Source organism: Salvia splendens, chromosome 1 (genome assembly GCF_004379255.2).
Source record: "Salvia splendens isolate huo1 chromosome 1, SspV2, whole genome shotgun sequence".
NCBI lineage: Eukaryota > Viridiplantae > Streptophyta > Magnoliopsida > Lamiales > Lamiaceae > Salvia > Salvia splendens.
The window spans coordinates 25,575,300-25,593,662 of NC_056032.1; the positions used below are offsets into that span (position 1 = coordinate 25,575,300).

General features: G+C 40.7%; 2 protein-coding genes across 2 annotated transcripts; both read left to right on the forward strand.

Moving 5' to 3' along the window:
- Positions 1 to 8,631: 8,631 nt before the first annotated feature.
- On the forward strand, positions 8,632 to 10,041 carry LOC121804942 (zinc transporter 2-like). The gene is made up of 2 exons (XM_042204670.1): positions 8,632 to 9,193; positions 9,561 to 10,041. Exons 1-2 carry the CDS (start codon positions 8,632 to 8,634, stop codon positions 9,950 to 9,952), a joined length of 954 nt encoding a protein of 317 aa, XP_042060604.1. The 3' UTR covers positions 9,953 to 10,041.
- An 878-nt stretch (positions 10,042 to 10,919) lies between these two features.
- On the forward strand, positions 10,920 to 15,305 carry LOC121745766 (pentatricopeptide repeat-containing protein At4g11690-like). The gene is made up of 4 exons (XM_042139724.1): positions 10,920 to 12,118; positions 12,190 to 12,640; positions 13,869 to 13,947; positions 14,582 to 15,305. The coding sequence occupies exons 1-2, from the start codon at positions 10,948 to 10,950 to the stop codon at positions 12,192 to 12,194; spliced, it is 1,176 nt and encodes a 391-aa protein (XP_041995658.1). The 5' UTR covers positions 10,920 to 10,947; the 3' UTR covers positions 12,195 to 12,640; positions 13,869 to 13,947; positions 14,582 to 15,305.
- Positions 15,306 to 18,363: the final 3,058 nt, after the last annotated feature.

Below are 18,363 nucleotides of genomic sequence, written 5' to 3' on the forward strand. Positions count from 1 at the left end.
CGTCTGAATGTTTAACTGGAGGAGTTGTTAGGGGTATTCAGAACCCCGTCTCGGATCCAAGCTCCAAATCCCCTTTACATCATCATTCCCCTAATTTTCTGTGTCAGGCAACAACTCCCACAACCCTGCAGGCCCCATCCAGACCCAACCATTAAACTACAACCTGTTTTTACTCGTAAAATTGAAATCGTTGTGCATTTGTAAGATGGAAAATTCATTCCTCATTCGAAAATTGAAAATTACAAACATAGAAATTAAAAATTAAAAAATACATTAAAATATAATATCAATGTTGGAAAACATTAGTGCATGTCCAAATTTCTTCAATTAGATCTGCTTGGAGGCGAGTGTGGGATTGTTTTTCGCGCATCTCAGTTTCACCGACCATGACATTGCGAAAGTCGAGAGGAACACCTGAGCGGGAGGGTCGGTTACAACGAATGAACTGACGATGTTGGTGATGATGTCTTCGTTGCATGCCTTGAATGGTCTCCTTCGTCGTCAATGATCATGTTATGCATTATGACACATGCATACATGATGTCGGCGATTATTGGACTGTGTCATCCACGAGATGCTATTTATAAGAAAATTTGATTTAAAAAAAATGAATTGGGGTCGGGGTGGCCACAACTGGACACGTCCCGGGAGCGCGCAACATCGAGTCAGACAGCACCCAGGCGCGGCCTCACGGCAGCCTTGAACGCGTCGAAACCCGTCCCCCTTCCCCCACAACGCCACAGGCCCGAGCCGGACCTAGGTGCAGCAGTCCAGCCCTGCCCCAAGGGATATATAAATTCCTTTCATTAAAGAATTTGACGTCATTGCTTCGATCATCAGTTGTGTTTCGCCACAAGATTATAAAGATAAGTAAAGAAATAATGTGGTCAAACTAAATAGAATTAGAACTTAATCAGGGTAGTCATTTTTATAATCGTGTCTTCCACAAAATATATCATTGTCAAAATGAATGCATTGCAGTAAACACCTAATTATAATCTTGAATCCATATTCCTCCAGAATGGATTTTAGTGAACACCTAACTAATAATAGTAGTACCACTACATTCTTGGTTTAGTGTTGGTTTCTGGGATTACAAAGATAACTACCGGGCGTAATACAACCCAAAAGAAAGGAAAGGAAGAACTGAACTTAAAAATACAACGTATAATCGAAACTACTAAACCAGTGTGATTAGCCGAGTCGAGGAGGCCTCTTCCCGCAAGACGAGATACGCCCCGGTAGTGCTCTTCGGTTTGGCGTGTCGTCCCCAAAGGTAAAACGGCTACGTCTCTATTGATGCAGCACCGCAATCAACAGAGCTCCGGCGAACTGGATGGAGGAGAGGGCAGAGGTTCGACAGAAAAAACTATGCAGGGAGAGGGAGAGAGCTTATGATGCAGAATGCTTTTTGAATTGTGTAGTGATGCATGGAATGGCTGGCCTATTTATAGGCTCAGTCCACTGCAGGGGGTCAACAGCCATGATGGCTGTCATCATGGCAATTCGTAACCGACGTCGGTTACAGACGTGTGGCAGGAGTGTGCCATCCGTGTGTGGAGCGTGTGGATTTCTCACGTGGCAACCGTGACTGTGCCTCGCTTGACGACGTGTCAAGCCACTTGGATTGCTGACTCGGCGGTGGTCCAAAAAGAATAGTTTGGGCCAAGCACCAAGCCCAAAGACCACCCAAAGACCAATTGCCAAGATCCAAGTCCAAGATCAAGATCGAGATCGAGATCGGGATCGAGATCGGGATCGGGCTCGGGATCGGGCTCGGGCCCGGGCCCGAGGCCCGAGGCCCGAGGCCCGCGGCCCGCGCCCGCGACCACGAGCACGAGCACGAGCACGAGCACGTGCACGGGCACGGGCACGGGCACGGGCTCGGGCTCGGGCGGGCGGGCGGCGGCGGCGCGCGCGTGTGCGCGCGTGTGGGCTCTTTCACCCATCTTGGTCCACTATAATTATTAAGTAACATAAAGTCACTTAATTTATACACATTAAAGATGTGTTAATCCTCCAATGTGGGATAATTAACACTAGTTAATTATTCCCTAAGCTCCATCTCCAAGCTTTAATTAAAAGCTAATTATGCCCAACTTTAATCCACTATTTCTCACTCACCGGAAATCGGATTTGAGAAAGTGAATATACTACATTTACCTACGTAAAATGTAGATCGACGCTATGTCATTTAATTTCACAAAATTAAATGTCTCGTCACATTTATTATTTGGTCAAAATCCATTGACCGGGCATATTTAATCCATGATTTTTTACAATCCCCCACATGAGTGGAAATAGCCGAATGCATATGCATGCAGACACAAGCTCAACCCTCGCGAGGTATATAAGCATAAGGATAGGTAGTTGTTGACTTTGAACCCTCCATAGTCGACACCATCGGATACACAGGCGGCTTAGTAGCGCGATGCTTTGAACTAATCCCCCACGGCGTGCACCGAGACAATGGTGTTAACACTTAAACACCTCAACCTCATCCGTTCTCACGTTTTGTGTCCATTGCGGTCTTGGACACCACTTTGGATTCATAAGTGCGTTTTTTATGAAGCGACCACACTTCGCACTTACGTAGGTGATTCTTAGTCAAGTACCTTGCCATACTTGGTCTCTTTGAGAATTCCATCTCTTTGAGATCCTTAAGAACCATTAAAAGTCATAGACTTAGCCTTTACCACGAGGCAAGTTCTCCAACACTCTATTGCTCTCTAGGGAATAGATATAGTTTGAGTGTTTTTCCATGAACTCTCATAGCTTAGTTGTCCCTTTGAACCAAGTTCTTGGGATCTCCAGTCATCATGGTTGGGTTACCACTATGACAATTCTTTAGTTTGTGGATTTCAAACCCATTCCCTCTAGCAACTTATTCATTTGATCACGGTTTAACCCTTTGGTTAGCGGATCCGCTAGATTATCTATTGACTTCACATAGTCAATTGTAATCACCCCTGTTGTGATCAAATGTCTCACGGTGTTATGTCGTCGACGTATATGTCGAGACTTACCGTTATAGAAACCATTGTTTGCCCTTCCAATAGCCGCTTGGCTATCGCAGTGAATCAGCACTGGTGGCACTGGCTTAGACCAACATGGAATGTCTTCAAGGAAGTTCTTAAGCCACTCGGCTTCCTCACCAGCCTTATCCAAGGCAATGAACTCCGATTCCATTGTTGATCGGGCTATACAGGTCTGTTTTGTGGATTTCCACGATACAGCACCACCCCCAATAGTAAAGACATATCCACTTGTTGAAAGTGAGTCTCTATTATCGGATATCCAATTGGCATCACAGTACCCTTCAAGCACCGGGGGGTATCTCGAGAAGTGTAGCCCAAGATTTTGAGTGTGTTTTAAATATCTCAAAACCCTCACAAGAGCTCTCCAATGCTCTTTGCTTGGATTGCTCGTGTAACGACTTAACTTGTTCACGGCACAAGCAATGTCAGGTCGAGTGCAATTAGTCAAGTACATAATGCACCCGATGACCCGTGCATACTCTTCTTGTGCAACGGGCTCGCCTTTGTTTTTGCTCAAGTGAACGTCGAGTTCAATTGGAGTCTTAACCGGCGCGCCATCATAGGCTTTGAATTTATTCAATATCTTCTCAACATAATGTGATTGTGTTAAGATGATTCCATCATTCGTTCTTAAAATCTTCATTCCAAGAATTACATCGGCTAGACCCATGTCTTTCATGTCAAAGTTTCTCTTTAACATGGCCTTTGTATCGTTAATTACTTGAGTGTTGCTACCCAAGATTAACATATCATCAACGTAGAGACACACTATAACATGACCGTTATTAGTGCTCTTGATGTAGACACATTTGTCGCACTCGTTGATTTTAAACCCATTTGATAACATCACATTATCAAACTTCAAGTGCCATTGCAATGGCGCTTGTTTCAATCCATATAGGGATTTCACGAGCTTGCATACCTTTTTCTCTTGTCCAGGTACTACAAACCCTTCGGGTTGTTCCATGTAGATTTCGTCTTCTAGTTCACCATTCAGAAACGCGGTCTTTACATCCATTTGATGAATCTCGAGATTGTGCAATGCAGCAATAGCGAGAAGCACCCGGATAGATGTAATCCTTGTTACAGGTGAATAGGTATCGAAGAAGTCATGTCCTTCTTTTTGTTTAAAACCCTTTACTACTAATCGGGCTTTATACTTATCAACTGTTCCATCGGCCTTAAACTTTCTTTTAAGAACCCATTTGCATCCTAAAGGTTTAGCACCTTCGGGCAAATCAACCAACACCCATGTGTGGTTTAGCAAAATTGAATCAATTTCGCTTTGAACAGCTTCTCTCCAATGCAGCCCGTCTGGGCCAGCAAAGGCTACTTTTATCGATGTTGGTTCTTCATCCAACATGAAAGCAATGTAGTCAGGACCAAAAGTTTTTGGTGTTCTGACTCTATTACCACGTCTTAGTACTGTATCTTTTGGATCGGGCCTTGCACGCTTGCGCGATTCAGGTTCCGCATCTGTTGATTTAGAACTAGTGGCTTCTTCTTCCACTTGTTTAGAACTAGTGGCTTCTTCAATTCTTGTCTCAGAATTGGTTGATACTTTTTCCTTATCTTTGCAAGGAAAGGTATTTTCGAGAAATACAGCATTCCTCGACTCAATTGTTGTTCCTACTGTGATAGTCGATATTTCAGACTTGTGAACAACAAATCGATATGCACTACTGTTAAGTGCATATCCAATGAAGATGCAATCAACCGTCTTAGGTCCGATTGTAACTTCTTTGGGCGGAGGAACCATCACCTTTGCCAAACACCCCCACACTTTGAGGTATTTGTAGGATGGCTTCCTTCCCTTCCACAACTCATAAGGAGTAACATCTTTTCCTTTGAGAGGGATTTTATTCAAGATATAGTTTGCTGTCAAAACAGCTTCCCCCCACATGTTATGTGGTAATCCTGAACTGAGTAGCAGTGCATTCATCATCTCTTTTAGAGTTCGATTCTTGCGTTCTGCAACACCATTGGATTGTGGTGAATATGGAGCAGTTGTTTGATGAATTATACCACTTGCGTTGCATAACTCCTCAAACGGGGCTACATATTCGCCTCCTCTATCGCTTCGAATCATTTTGATTTTACAACCAAGTTGATTCTCAACTTCGTTCTTATAATTTTTGAACGCCTCTATTGCTTCATCTTTGCTTCTTAAAAGATAAATGTAGCAATATCTTGTGCAATCATCTATGAAAGTGATAAAGTACTTTTTACCACCTCTAGTTTGCAACATCTTTAAATCACATACATCCGTGTGAATTAATTCAAGGGGTTTTGTGCTTCGTTCAACCGAGTGAAACGGCAACTTAGTCATTTTTGCTTCAAGACAAATTTCACATTTATCTTGGATATCCAATTCATTAGCCTTTAGTAAATCTAAATTTACTAATCTTTTAATGGCTTTTGAATTTACATGTCCCAATCTACAATGCCACAAATTTGAAGACTCAATCAAATAAGAGGAAGTAGATGCTTTATTCTTATTGGCCAATGGCTTCGCAACACTTCGAGTTGCTACACTAAGCTTGAAAAGCCCATCGGTTACATAACCTTTTCCGATGGATTTTCCAAACTTATACAAGACAAACCTATCGGACTCAAATACAAGTTTAAACCCTTTATTAACTAGTATTGATCCTGACACTAGGTTCTTGCGGATGTCCGGGACATGCAGCACATCCTTCAAAGTGATAGTTAGGCCAGACGTCATCATGAGAATCACGTTGCCAACGCCGAGGACTTCTGACGATGCTTGATTCCCCATGTTGATCTTCCTCCCTTCAACAGCAGTGTAGGAGGCAAACTTGCTCCTGTCGGAGCAAACATGAGCAGTAGCGCCGGTGTCGATGTACCAGCCTCCCTTGTTATCAACAAGGTTAACCTCTTCAGTGACCACTGCAATGAGGTCGTTCTCATCCCAGTCCTTGAACTCCTTCTCAACGACGTGGGCTGCCGGCTTCTTCTTCTTGCTGCGGCAGTCTTTGGCAAAGTGGCCCGGTTTGCCACATTTGTAGCAGTCGCCTTCAAACTTCTTTGAAGGCTGCTTTCCCTTCCCTTTGTCGTTTGGACGGTTTGGGCGAGGGCGTTTGTTGGAGGGACCGCCCCGCTCCAACAGGTTGGCTTTGGCTTCATTTGGGGTGAAGCCCTTAGCCTTTTGATCACTTTTGCGCACGTCGGCCTCAATGCGCAACTTCACGATCAAGTCTTCAAGGGTCATCTGCTTTCGCTTGTGCTTGAGATAACTCTTGAAGTCCTTCCAACTTGGAGGGAGCTTGTCAATGATCGTGCACCTTAGGAACTTATCGGGCAAGGTCATCCCTTCAGCCACTAATGAGTGGATGATCATTTGGAGCTCTTGGACTTGCTCCATGACGGGTCGAGAGTCGACCATTTTGTAGTCCATAAACTTGGATGCTACAACTTGTTCCGTCCCTGCAGCATTATCTATGCTATACTTCTTTTCTAGGTTTTCCCACATTTGTTTAGATGTGGTTACATTGGAGTATACATTGTACAAACTATCATCTAAAGCACTTAGAATGAAATTTTTACAAAGGTAATCTCCTTTCCTCCAAGCTTCATAATCTGCCATGACTTCGAGCCTAGTCTCTTGGTCGCTTGGTGCGGGCGGCTCGTTCTCCGTGAGGAAGTTGGCGACGCCCAATGTTGTCAAGTAGAACAACATCTTCTGGTACCACCGCTTGAAGTCAGATCCTCCAAACTTTGGTGGCTTCTCGGCAGGTGGCATCATTCTTGGTGCCAAAGGTGCCGCAGTTGGTCCTTGGAAGGAACCAATTCCGTTGCCCCCGAAGGAGCCAACAACTTGGTTGGGCATAGAGCCCCCACCATTCATGTTGGGCATAGAGCCCGCCATGGTCGTACCAGCCCCGAAGGGACTAGCACCCGCATGAGACCCGAAGGCCCCAGCATTCGTGTTGATCCCGAAAGATCCAACACTAGTATTGAGCCCGAAGGCACCAACACTCGATCCATTAAAGGATCCGAAGGAACCACTAAAAGTGGAACCAACCGAACCACCAAAGGTGGAACCAGTGGACGCCCCGAAGGGGTTGTCCCAAACCCAAGGGACGGTGGATGAAGCGGCTGGGAAGCCAGGAGTTGGCATCATCGAGGGAATCGATGAAGTGTTGACCGGTCCAGTGGTCGCCATGGTGGAGGGAATGGCGGCGGCGGTGGTGGCAGCGGCGGTGTTGGAGTCGGTAGACATCTCCAGCAAAGGTGTTTAATATTTCGAAAGTTTTAGTTCAGTTTAGAAGTCCAAATTCCTTCAAAGGCAAGTTATCTCGTCTTGCGATTGTTGGTTTCTGGGATTACAAAGATAACTACCGGGCGTAATACAACCCAAAAGAAAGGAAAGGAAGAACTGAACTTAAAAATACAACGTATAATCGAAACTACTAAACCAGTGTGATTAGCCGAGTCGAGGAGGCCTCTTCCCGCAAGACGAGATACGCCCCGGTAGTGCTCTTCGGTTTGGCGTGTCGTCCCCAAAGGTAAAACGGCTACGTCTCTATTGATGCAGCACCGCAATCAACAGAGCTCCGGCGAACTGGATGGAGGAGAGGGCAGAGGTTCGACAGAAAAAACTATGTAGGGAGAGGGAGAGAGCTTATGATGCAGAATGCTTTTTGAATTGTGTAGTGATGCATGGAATGGCTGGCCTATTTATAGGCTCAGTCCACTGCAGGGGGTCAACAGCCATGATGGCTGTCATCATGGCAATTCGTAACCGACGTCGGTTACAGACGTGTGGCAGGAGTGTGCCATCCGTGTGTGGAGCGTGTGGATTTCTCACGTGGCAACCGTGACTGTGCCTCGCTTGACGACGTGTCAAGCCACTTGGATTGCTGACTCGGCGGTGGTCCAAAAAGAATAGTTTGGGCCAAGCACCAAGCCCAAAGACCACCCAAAGACCAAGATCCAAGTCCAAGTCCAAGTCCAAGTCCAAGATCAAGATCAAGATCGAGATCGGGATCGAGATCGGGCCCGGGCCCGAGGCCCGAGGCCCGCGGCCCGCGCCCGCGAGCACGAGCACGGGCACGGGCACGGGCTCGGGCTCGGGCGGGCGGGCGGCGGCGGCGCGCGCGTGTGCGCGCGTGTGGGCTCTTTCACCCATCTTGGTCCACTATAATTATTAAGTAACATAAAGTCACTTAATTTATACACATTAAAGATGTGTTAATCCTCCAATGTGGGATAATTAACACTAGTTAATTATTCCCTAAGCTCCATCTCCAAGCTTTAATTAAAAGCTAATTATGCCCAACTTTAATCCACTATTTCTCACTCACCGGAAATCGGATTTGAGAAAGTGAATATACTACATTTACCTACGTAAAATGTAGATCGACGCTATGTCATTTAATTTCACAAAATTAAATGTCTCGTCACATTTATTATTTGGTCAAAATCCATTGACCGGGCATATTTAATCCATGATTTTTTACATTTAGTGTAGTACAACCTCATAAAAGTCAACACATGTACTGCTCAAAAAATACAGAAACACTATAAATTAATTGAACATATCCGACAGCGGCAATTCCAACTAAATAGAATGGCCAGTTTGAAGTCAACATTGTTGATCACGCTACTCTTTCTCCTCCTCCAATTCTCCGGGACCAGAGGCCACGGCGAGCAGGAGGAATCGGAGAAGGGGAATCTGCACGAAAAAGGGCTGATCCTGGTGAAGGTATGGTGCCTCATAATCATGTTCGTGAGCACCTTCGCCGGCGGCGTGTCGCCGTATTTCTACCGATGGAACGAGAGCTTTCTTCTGCTCGGGACTCAATTCGCCGGCGGCGTGTTCTTGGGAACTGCCCTGATGCATTTCTTGAGCGACTCCACCTCCACTTTTGCGGAGCTCACGACGAAGGAGTATCCCTTTTCGTTCATGCTGGCCTCGGCTGGCTATCTTGTGACTATGCTGGCTGACTGCGCCATCTCGCACCTCGTCGCCAGCAGAGTCGACGTCGAAGAAGGAGGCGGCGACAAGGAGGAAGGGGAGCTTCACCTTCACCCGGTTTTCGTCAAGACTAGTTCTGTTGGTGATACTATTCTTCTTATACTTGCATTGTGTTTTCACTCTATTTTTGAGGGCATTGCTGTTGGTGTTGCAGGTAATCTTCTTATATTCTTGTTACTATTAGTTTCTCTGTTTAGTAGAGTAGATCCGGTAGCACAATTAAATTAGCATGCTTACTAATCATTACTATTACTATTACTATTACCGATTTGCTATATTACATCATGTTAGTATCTAATCGTAGATTCATAATTAATAGTATTACACAATTTACGTGTTTTCTACCCATTGCTTTTGATATCCACGTGCATTATCAATTCGGTGTAGGAACAATTTATAATCAGAGAAAGAAAACTAGGAAATATCCGAATGTACATGCATATATTATATTTGTTACGAACCACCATAAATCCTAGTCCATATATCTTTCAACATAATCAATTAATTGTGGTGCTGCTCAGATACGAAAGCAGACGCATGGAGAAATCTGTGGACGATTTCACTCCACAAGATCTTTGCTGCAGTTGCAATGGGAATAGCACTACTGAGGATGATCCCAAAGAGGCCATTTCAAGCAACCGTGGCATACTCCTTTGCCTTCGCCATCTCAAGCCCCGTGGGGGTTGGAATAGGCATCGCCCTTGATGCCACCAGCCAAGGCCGCGGTGCTGACTGGACGTACGCCATCTCAATGGGTATCGCCTGTGGAGTATTCGTTTATGTAGCCATCAACCACTTGATAGCCAAGGGCTTCAAACCTCAGAATAAGTGCTACTTTGATACTCCCTTCTTCAAGTTTTTTGCTGTGCTACTTGGAGTCGCAGTAATATCAGTTGTAATGATATGGGACTAGTCGTTTTCTTCTTGTGTATTCAAATCTCTGTATTTTTTTTTTATTGTCAACGTATAATGTCTCAAGATAGTTACTCCAAAAATGTTTATATGGCTTCACTTGTTACAGGCACCAGTGCCACACTCGATTGTGTGACAACGTACAAATCTAAGCAGAGCATGGAAATTTTGATAATTGGAAATAATTATGAATAACACACTGGTAAAATAGAATGAAAATGAAATGGCTCAGCTCACTCCATTAGGCTATACTTGGTATGATGGAATGGAATAATGAGGGAATGGAGTAGAGATGAGAATTGAATGAAGATTGGAATGAAATGACAATTTCATTCATTTTTTGTGCTTGGTAAGCACAAGGAATACAAAGGGAGTGAGATTGCTATTCTTCTTTTTTTCATTTCTTTGCTTGGTTACTACAAATAATATTGGAACGAAATGGAAAAATTGTGTTTACACATAATAATACACACGTTGCGCACACACACATAATACACACGTTGCGCACTATACACACAAACACGCACATACATACATAACTAATTATACACACACACACTGCAACATGCACAAGACACACACTACATGCAATGTGTGCGTATGAGTATGTGTGTATCAGTGTATGTGTGTAACGTATGTATTGTGAGTGTGTGTGCAGTGTGTATTGTGTGTGTGCATGTGTGTAGTGTGGACAATGTGTGTGTGTCTTGAGTGAGATGTGAGGTCCATTACTAAAAGTAGTAAAAAAAACAAATGAAACATTTATTGGTGGATAGACAAAATAAAACAATTATGTACCTAATAAATTTTATACTGCTTAAAAAAAAATTAAATCCAAGTATCTTATTCTAATAAATTATTATTATGTCATTGTATATATACCTACATGGCATATACATACAACCATAGAATATAAAATGACACAGAGCATATTAGTATTGAAATTTGAAGTAGTAACAATAGAACAACAGAGCAGTATTGAATTTGATTGCAGAAATGTCAACAGCCAAACATCATGTTCTGACGCTCCTTTCCGGAATGGTGAAAGCTCCGCCGCAGAAAGCTCTTTCCCTACTCAGCTCGTCACCTCACCACACTCACGAATCCATTTCAATAATCATCCATCACCTTTTCTCTCTCAACATGCTGTCGCAGGCCGAATCCTTCATCGTTCGGCTCCTATCCGGTAAAATGCCGCCCCCCTTCTTCACAATCGCTTCCCTTGTACCGTATTTGACCACCAATTCCAACTCTCCCCGCGTTTATGAGACAATCATTAGCGCTCACATCAAAGCGCAGCAGCCGGTGGAGCGCGTTCTCCCGTTGCTTGATGAATTGATCGACCGAGGGTTTGCGCCGTCGCCGATTCTTTTCAATTCTGTGTTGAAATGTTTCGTGAAAGAGTGCCATTTCGAGAAGGCTTGGTTGGTTTTCGAGAAATATAAGGGGAGAGTTGGATTGGATGTTTATACCTTTGGGATTTTGGTGAAAGGCTGCTGCGAGAGTGATAATTTGGAGAGGGGTTTTGAGGTTTTGGGGGAAATGTGTGATTTGGGATTTAGCCCTAATGTTTTTGTGTACACTACGTTGATCCATGTGTGTTGTAAGAAGGGTGACGTCGAGAAGGCGAAGAGATTGTTTTTCGAGATGGAGGCGATCGGATTGGTCGCCAACCAATACACTTACACGGTGTTGATAAATGGGGTTTTCAAGAGAGGTTTGAGGAAAGATGGGTTTGAGCTTTTTGAGAGGATGAAGAGTGAAGGTGCATTGCCTGATTTGCATACCTACAACTCCGTGCTGAATGCGTATTGCAGCGAAGGTGAAATGGGGAAAGCATTCCAACTGTTTGATGAAATGCGCCACAGAGGGGTGACGTGCAATGTCGTGACTTACAATATATTGATTGAGGGGCTGTGTAAGCAGGGGAATATTGGCGAGGCAAAGAGATTGTCTGGTGAGATGATGAGCGGTGGTTTGAGGCCAAGTGTAATCACTTACAACTTGTTAATGGATGGGTACTGCCGCGTTGGGATGCTTGAGAAAGCTCTGTATTTGCACAAGGAGCTCAAGTCTTCCGGTTTATCTCCAACCGTGATCACCTACAATGTCCTGATTGCAGGATGTGCAAGAAGTGAGGACTCTTCTCGGGTTTTGAACTTCCTAGGTGAGATGGAAGAGAGGGGGATTTCTCCATCGTAGGTTACATACACTATCTTGATTGATTTCTTTGCGCAGTCTAACAACATGGAGAAAGCACTCGAACTCCTTGCCTACATGAAGAGGACCAGTTTGGTTGCAGATGTTTACACTTACAGCGTCTTGATAAAAGGGTGGTGCCATGAAGGAAACATGAGGGAAGCATCAAAATTGTTGCAGACAATGCTTGAGATGGAAGTCGAACCTAATGATGTAATATACAATACGATGATCCATGGATATTGCATACAAGGTCGCTCCTATAAAGCGTTGAAGCTTCTCAAAGAAATGTGTGAAAAGAGCATGGTGCCAAATGTAGCCAGTTACAACATGACAATGCAAGTCCTTGAAGGAGATGGGAAACAAGACTCAGCTCAAAATCTTCTCGCTGGCATGTTGAAATTCAGCCTAAAGCCGTCTTTTGACTTGAAACATCAAACGGAGAAGAAGGAATCATATCACTTCTGAGACTTTGGTACTATACTCTTCGGTAAGCTTACATGACCTTCATCTAAGTAGTTTGGAAAGTACTTATATAGTAGAGACTTATATAATTATAAAGGTGCATTTCAGTTTATAAAGTAAGCGGTAGTTTGTAGAAATAGTACAAAACGTATCATTTGTAGTGAAACCTTAGTTCATATCTTTAACCACACCAATTTGGTGTAAATTCTGCAAAATTGCAATAAACTAACACTCCAACCACAGCAGCAAAGCTGCAGTAAAATGCCAAAAAGCTATAGAAGAATACTGTTCAAAGCAGTACATCACTTGTCATGGCTGAAAAACACTATCCACACGAGCCAAATTTATTCCTTTCACTATTTTATGTATGTTCTTTTCAGTCAGTCTTTTGTATAGCTTTTATATTTTGATATAATTTCCTAGACTATATTTTGATATAATTTCCTAGACTATAGTTTTCATTGTTGCAATGTGACAGATTAAATCACTATGAAATAAAGGAATATCATTTCACTTGTGTGATACAAACAATAATGATTATTAAAATACATCAATGAAACATTATGTTACAGAATTAACACAGAATGCTTTCGAGATCAAAGCTATAGTAACTAGGCCTGCTAACGTGGAGTTAAATATCATTTTTCATGGCTGAATATTGATTGTGTTCAGAATTTGGAGGAAATTTACACCATGTAGACAATTGGAGTTGGCCTCAAGAAATTATGTTATAGAAGCGATGTGATAAACTTGATGACTGTTGAAAGCTTGGTTAGAGATTTGAATTAAAATTTTTAACTATAGTAGTGAATAAAAGAGGTGGTTGTGACATGACATTGTACTTTAAAAAAGTGGGTGCAGTGTGGAGAGGACGGGACTCTTTTACACTTATTGGATTCCAACATTTTCTGGGAAGCTTGTATCTTGTTCCAAGGGTGCACATGGTTTAATATTGATCAACAAATTAGGGACAGAAAGATGAAAAAAAAATACTGTTTTTGTAAATACATGATGTGATCAATCTGCTAAAATTGATACTAGATACAAAATGAGTGATTGTAATTTATCAACAAAGGGATGGCCTCTCCGGATATTTTAACACATGCTAAATTTTCAGTACTGTTGAAAGGTTAATATCTCTATTGCTATTGGTAAACCTTTTGCAGCCAGTTAAAGAGGTGATTGTGATAATATTATACTATGTAAATTAACTTGAGTAACAGGTTGATAATTTCATGTTCCCATTTGCACAGTTATGGTTGAAGATAGAACTTCAAAACTAAAAGATGCTATATTTGTGGAGGATCAGAAGAGACCTGACAGAGCTTCGAGGTAAGTAAATTTGTTTTATCTATTAAAGATTTTCTGCATTTTCCGTTAGGTAGAATTCTCTGTAGAAGACATCCATGACTATTATGGGAGAAACAGACGAAATGATAACAATATATAATATTATATGATTTACTGAAGATGGAAGTTGTCATATACATGATGAACTCGCCTTTATGTTTAGTGACACGAGGTAAAAAATTTGATACCTGGACAGTAACTTTTTAGAAAACCTGTGTTAGAAGCAGGTACAGTTTTTTTCTATTAATAATACAACATCGTTTTTGGTACTTGTGAAGATTCCCATTGCTTTTGTGAGAGTTAGCAGTATTGTATATAGCACTTGAATTCTACTGCTGCCAGGAATCTTTCTATCATCAAACTAGATGCTTTGAGACAAGAAATAGAGTACTAGCAGAAGACTAGGTAGGATAAAGAGATAGGGCTATTTATTCTACTGTATACAGATCTATTATAACAATTTAATGCACATAAATATAGAAAGAAAAGAAGATATAAGATTTGTGTCTGCAATGAATTTTAAAAATTGTCTTACATCTCACAACATGGCACTCTAGTAGTTACATTGAGGATCTGAGAATTTTTTTGGCTTCTCTCTCTCTTTCTTGGATGGCAGGAAAACTTGTCCGAGTCCAGAAACGAGCCCAAGATCTATCTCGTGCATAGAGAGATGCGTGGATCAAAACAAGAATTACAATTTTATTCCTGATCCCCATTCTTTTTCCAGCTGACGAGCATGGAGATGCAGCGCTTGACAATGTAGAATTTGGCCTTCTGCTCCTTGGCCATGTTGGTGCACTTGCGCGTGAAGCCGGAGCACCTCTGGGACGAGCTCCTGGGGAGGGAGGATTTAGAGGAGGTGGTCCTGGAGAGGGCAGAGGGGTTCTTGGTGGAGAAGCTTTTCTGTAGAGAGGACTTGCATGGTTTGGATGAGGAATGTGGCCTATCTTCTTTGGATAACTTCCATTTCTCATCCATGTAATAGTCCATGGATCTACCCCTTCCTTAGAAAGGCACCTAGTATTAGTAATGCTTCGTTTAGAGAGAGAGAAAGGAGAGAGTTGTGAGATGAGGTGGTGGTGGGACAATATATACATACTAGTGTGGAGACAATGGTGGGTGGTATTGAGGACTGTTACTGTTGTGTAGCAGCATCACATGTGGATGCTTGAGTAAAATCGTCAGGCTTTGCACCTTACTTTTTAATTTGCAGCCAAATTCTATGCTGGATCTCGTTTATTATAGGCCCCAACCCCTTCTGTTCCTGTTTCTCTGCCTTTCCATTATTTCTCCTAATTCTCTTCCTAATAATTTTCATTTTTTATTTTTAAATTGTACCCAGGAATTACCGTTTCAAATTCTAGTGATCAATAGTTAGATCAGTCTCACAAATGTGACTTAGTATTTATGTTGAATTGGGTATAACTTTGTATTTTATTAAGTAATTCCATAGACTATAACTCCCTCCGTCCCACAATAGGAGTTCTATTTGGTTTGGACACGGGTTTTAAGAAATGTAAAAAAAGTAGGTTGAATAAGTTAGTGGAGTGTAAGTTCCACTTATATATATATATATATATATATATATATATATATATAGGGGTGCATTATAATGATAACCCCAATTTCCGTAATAACCCTATAACCAAATCTGGATCACACATTTTTAAAATCACGCGGTTGATATTCAAACTTAGATTTACTTCATAAAAAAAAGCGCAGGGGTAAATATGTCATTTCGCTCATGATAAAATTTACGTATCCAAATTTCGCTCATTTAATTTCTGAATTTCGCTCATTTTATCATTTTATCAGTCAGTCAAAAGTATCATTTTATCAACTCAGAGTATCATTCTATCCGGGAAAACTATCATTCTATGCAATAAACCTAACATATATCTATTTATCATTTTATCAGTCAGTCAAAAGTATCATTTTATCAACTCAGAGTATCATTCTATCCGGAAAAACTACCATTTTATCAGTTTTATGTCATTTTGTCACGTTAAAGTATCATTTTATCAGCTTATATGCAATTTCTTCAGCTAAACTATCATTTTTATAAGGTTACTGTCATTTTATCCGCTTAGATTATCATTTTATCAGGTAAAAGTATCATTTTATTAAACAAAAATGTCATTTTATACACAAAAAATACATATCATTCTATCGGCTGAAAGTATCATTCTACCCGGCAAAACTATCATTCTATCGGCTGAAAGTATCATTCTATCCAGCAAAACTATCATTTTATGCAGTAAACCTAACATTTATAAGCTAAAAGTATTATTTTATCAACTCAGAGTATCATTCTATCCGGAAAAACTATCATTTTTATAAGGTTTCTGTAATTTTATCCGCTTAGATTATCATTTTATCAGGTAAAAGTATCATTTTATTAAACAAAAATGTCATTTTTACACCAAAAATATCTATCATTCTATCGGCTGAAAGTATCATTCTACCCGGCAAAACTATCATTCTATCGGCTGAAAGTATCATTCTATCCGGCAAAACTATCATTTTATGCAGTAAACCTAACATTTATAAGCTAAAAGTATCATTTTATCAACTCAGAGTATCATTCTATCCGGCAAAACTATCATTCTATGCAATAAACCTATCATTTTATCATTTTATCAGTCAGTCAAAAGTATCATTTTATCAACTCAGGGTATCATTCTATCCGGCAAAACTATCATTCTATGCAATAAACCTATCATTTTATCATTTTATCAGTCAGTTAAAAGTATCATTTTATCAACTCAGAGTATCATTCTATCCGGCAAAACTATCATTCTATGCAATAAACCTATCATTTTATCATTTTACGTGATATTTGGCGAAATTCAGAAATTAAATGAGGGAATTGACAGTTTTACCCCCGCGCTTTTTTTTATGAAGTAAATCTAAGTTTGAATCTCAAAACTATCATTCTATGCAATAAACCTATCATTTTATCATTTTATCATTTTACGTGATATTTGGCAAAATTCAGAAATTAAATGAGAGAAATGACAGTTTTACCCCCGTGTTTTTTTTATGAAGTAAATCTAAGTTTGAATCTCAACCGCATGATTAGAAATATGTGTGGTCCAGATTTGGTTATAGGGTTATTACGATATTTAGGGGTTATCATATGATCACGACTATATATATATATATATATATATATATATATATATATATATATAGGGGAACGTTATTCTCCTATTCATCCCTTAGATCCTTTATTCTTCTTAATATGGGCCGTTAGATCTCATTCATCAACGGTCCAGATGATCTGCATTATTACACTATAAAGGTGCATTATTAGTCGGTGTGCATTATTCAACTGAAAATCAGCATTATTACACTATAATGGTGCATTATTAGTCGGTGTGCATTATTCACATGAAAATCTGCATTATTAAATGACACGTGGCACCAATCTAACCGTCGGATGACAAAATCGTGGGGCTGAGATTAAAAAGAACAAAGAACAAAAGATAAAAAAGGAAATGAATACATCCCTTTATATATATATATATATATATATTAGTTTTATAATAAAATGTGAGTAGAATAAGTTGGTGGAATATGGAACATATTTACCGTTTATAGTATAAATGAAATATTGGGGGTATTGTATATGGAGACGTGAGTGTTTTTTGTTTTAAGATTTGAACCATCTTTTCTCGATTTTTGGGTAGGGCCGGCATGAGAGAGGGGTGGGGTCATTATATTTGGCGAGATGTGAGAGTGAAAATTGAATAAGATTGTGAAAATTGAAAAAGGTCGGTGCTGAATAATCTATTGTACAATCACTTGTCTTGCTTTCATCTAATTTGTTGAAATTCAATGTAATTTTTTTCTTTGCTTTCGTATCAACTTCCTCATTATTTCTGCTTTAGATGATGCATGCCTCTCTCTATCTATCTTTCAGCATCAAGTTAGGTCAAATTTACTTTGTGCGTCCTCATACATACAATACAAGGAGTGATATCAAAGACACAAGCATTGGCTTCTTTTTGAGAATTCAAACTATAATAACTACGACATAAAATTCATAATTTATTTTGGATATCCATAATTGAATAATTTGTTTTTTGAGTTAGAGTAATTGGATAATAATCTCACCCTTTATGGAGGAGGTGCACGCTTGGACGTCCTGGATAGAAGTAGAACTATCACCCTTTTTAAGAGCATCCATGGAGGACTTTCGCCACACCATACCTTCCTGCCACGTAATCTTTTTTTTTTTGTCTGCATCAGGTCACACAACTCCCACAATGGATTCCTCTCTCCACGTCTCACATAAATTTGCACCATTCATTGTAAGTTGTAATGTTAAAATATGAGTAATGACCGCAATTTCAGTTTAGATGTGTATAGTTGAGTAACATTTATTAGATCTAA

What these genes read in the sequence shown, in the direction of transcription:
- LOC121745766 (XM_042139724.1), top strand. Translation starts at nt 10,948, where the DNA reads ATGTCAACAGCCAAACATCATGTTCTGACGCTCCTTTCCGGAATGGTG.
- LOC121804942 (XM_042204670.1), top strand. Translation starts at nt 8,632, where the DNA reads ATGGCCAGTTTGAAGTCAACATTGTTGATCACGCTACTCTTTCTCCTC. An exon ending in CATTGCTGTTGGTGTTGCAG is followed by an intron (nt 9,194 to 9,560) that starts GTAATCTTCTTA and finishes GGTGCTGCTCAG; the next exon opens with ATACGAAAGCAGACGCATGG.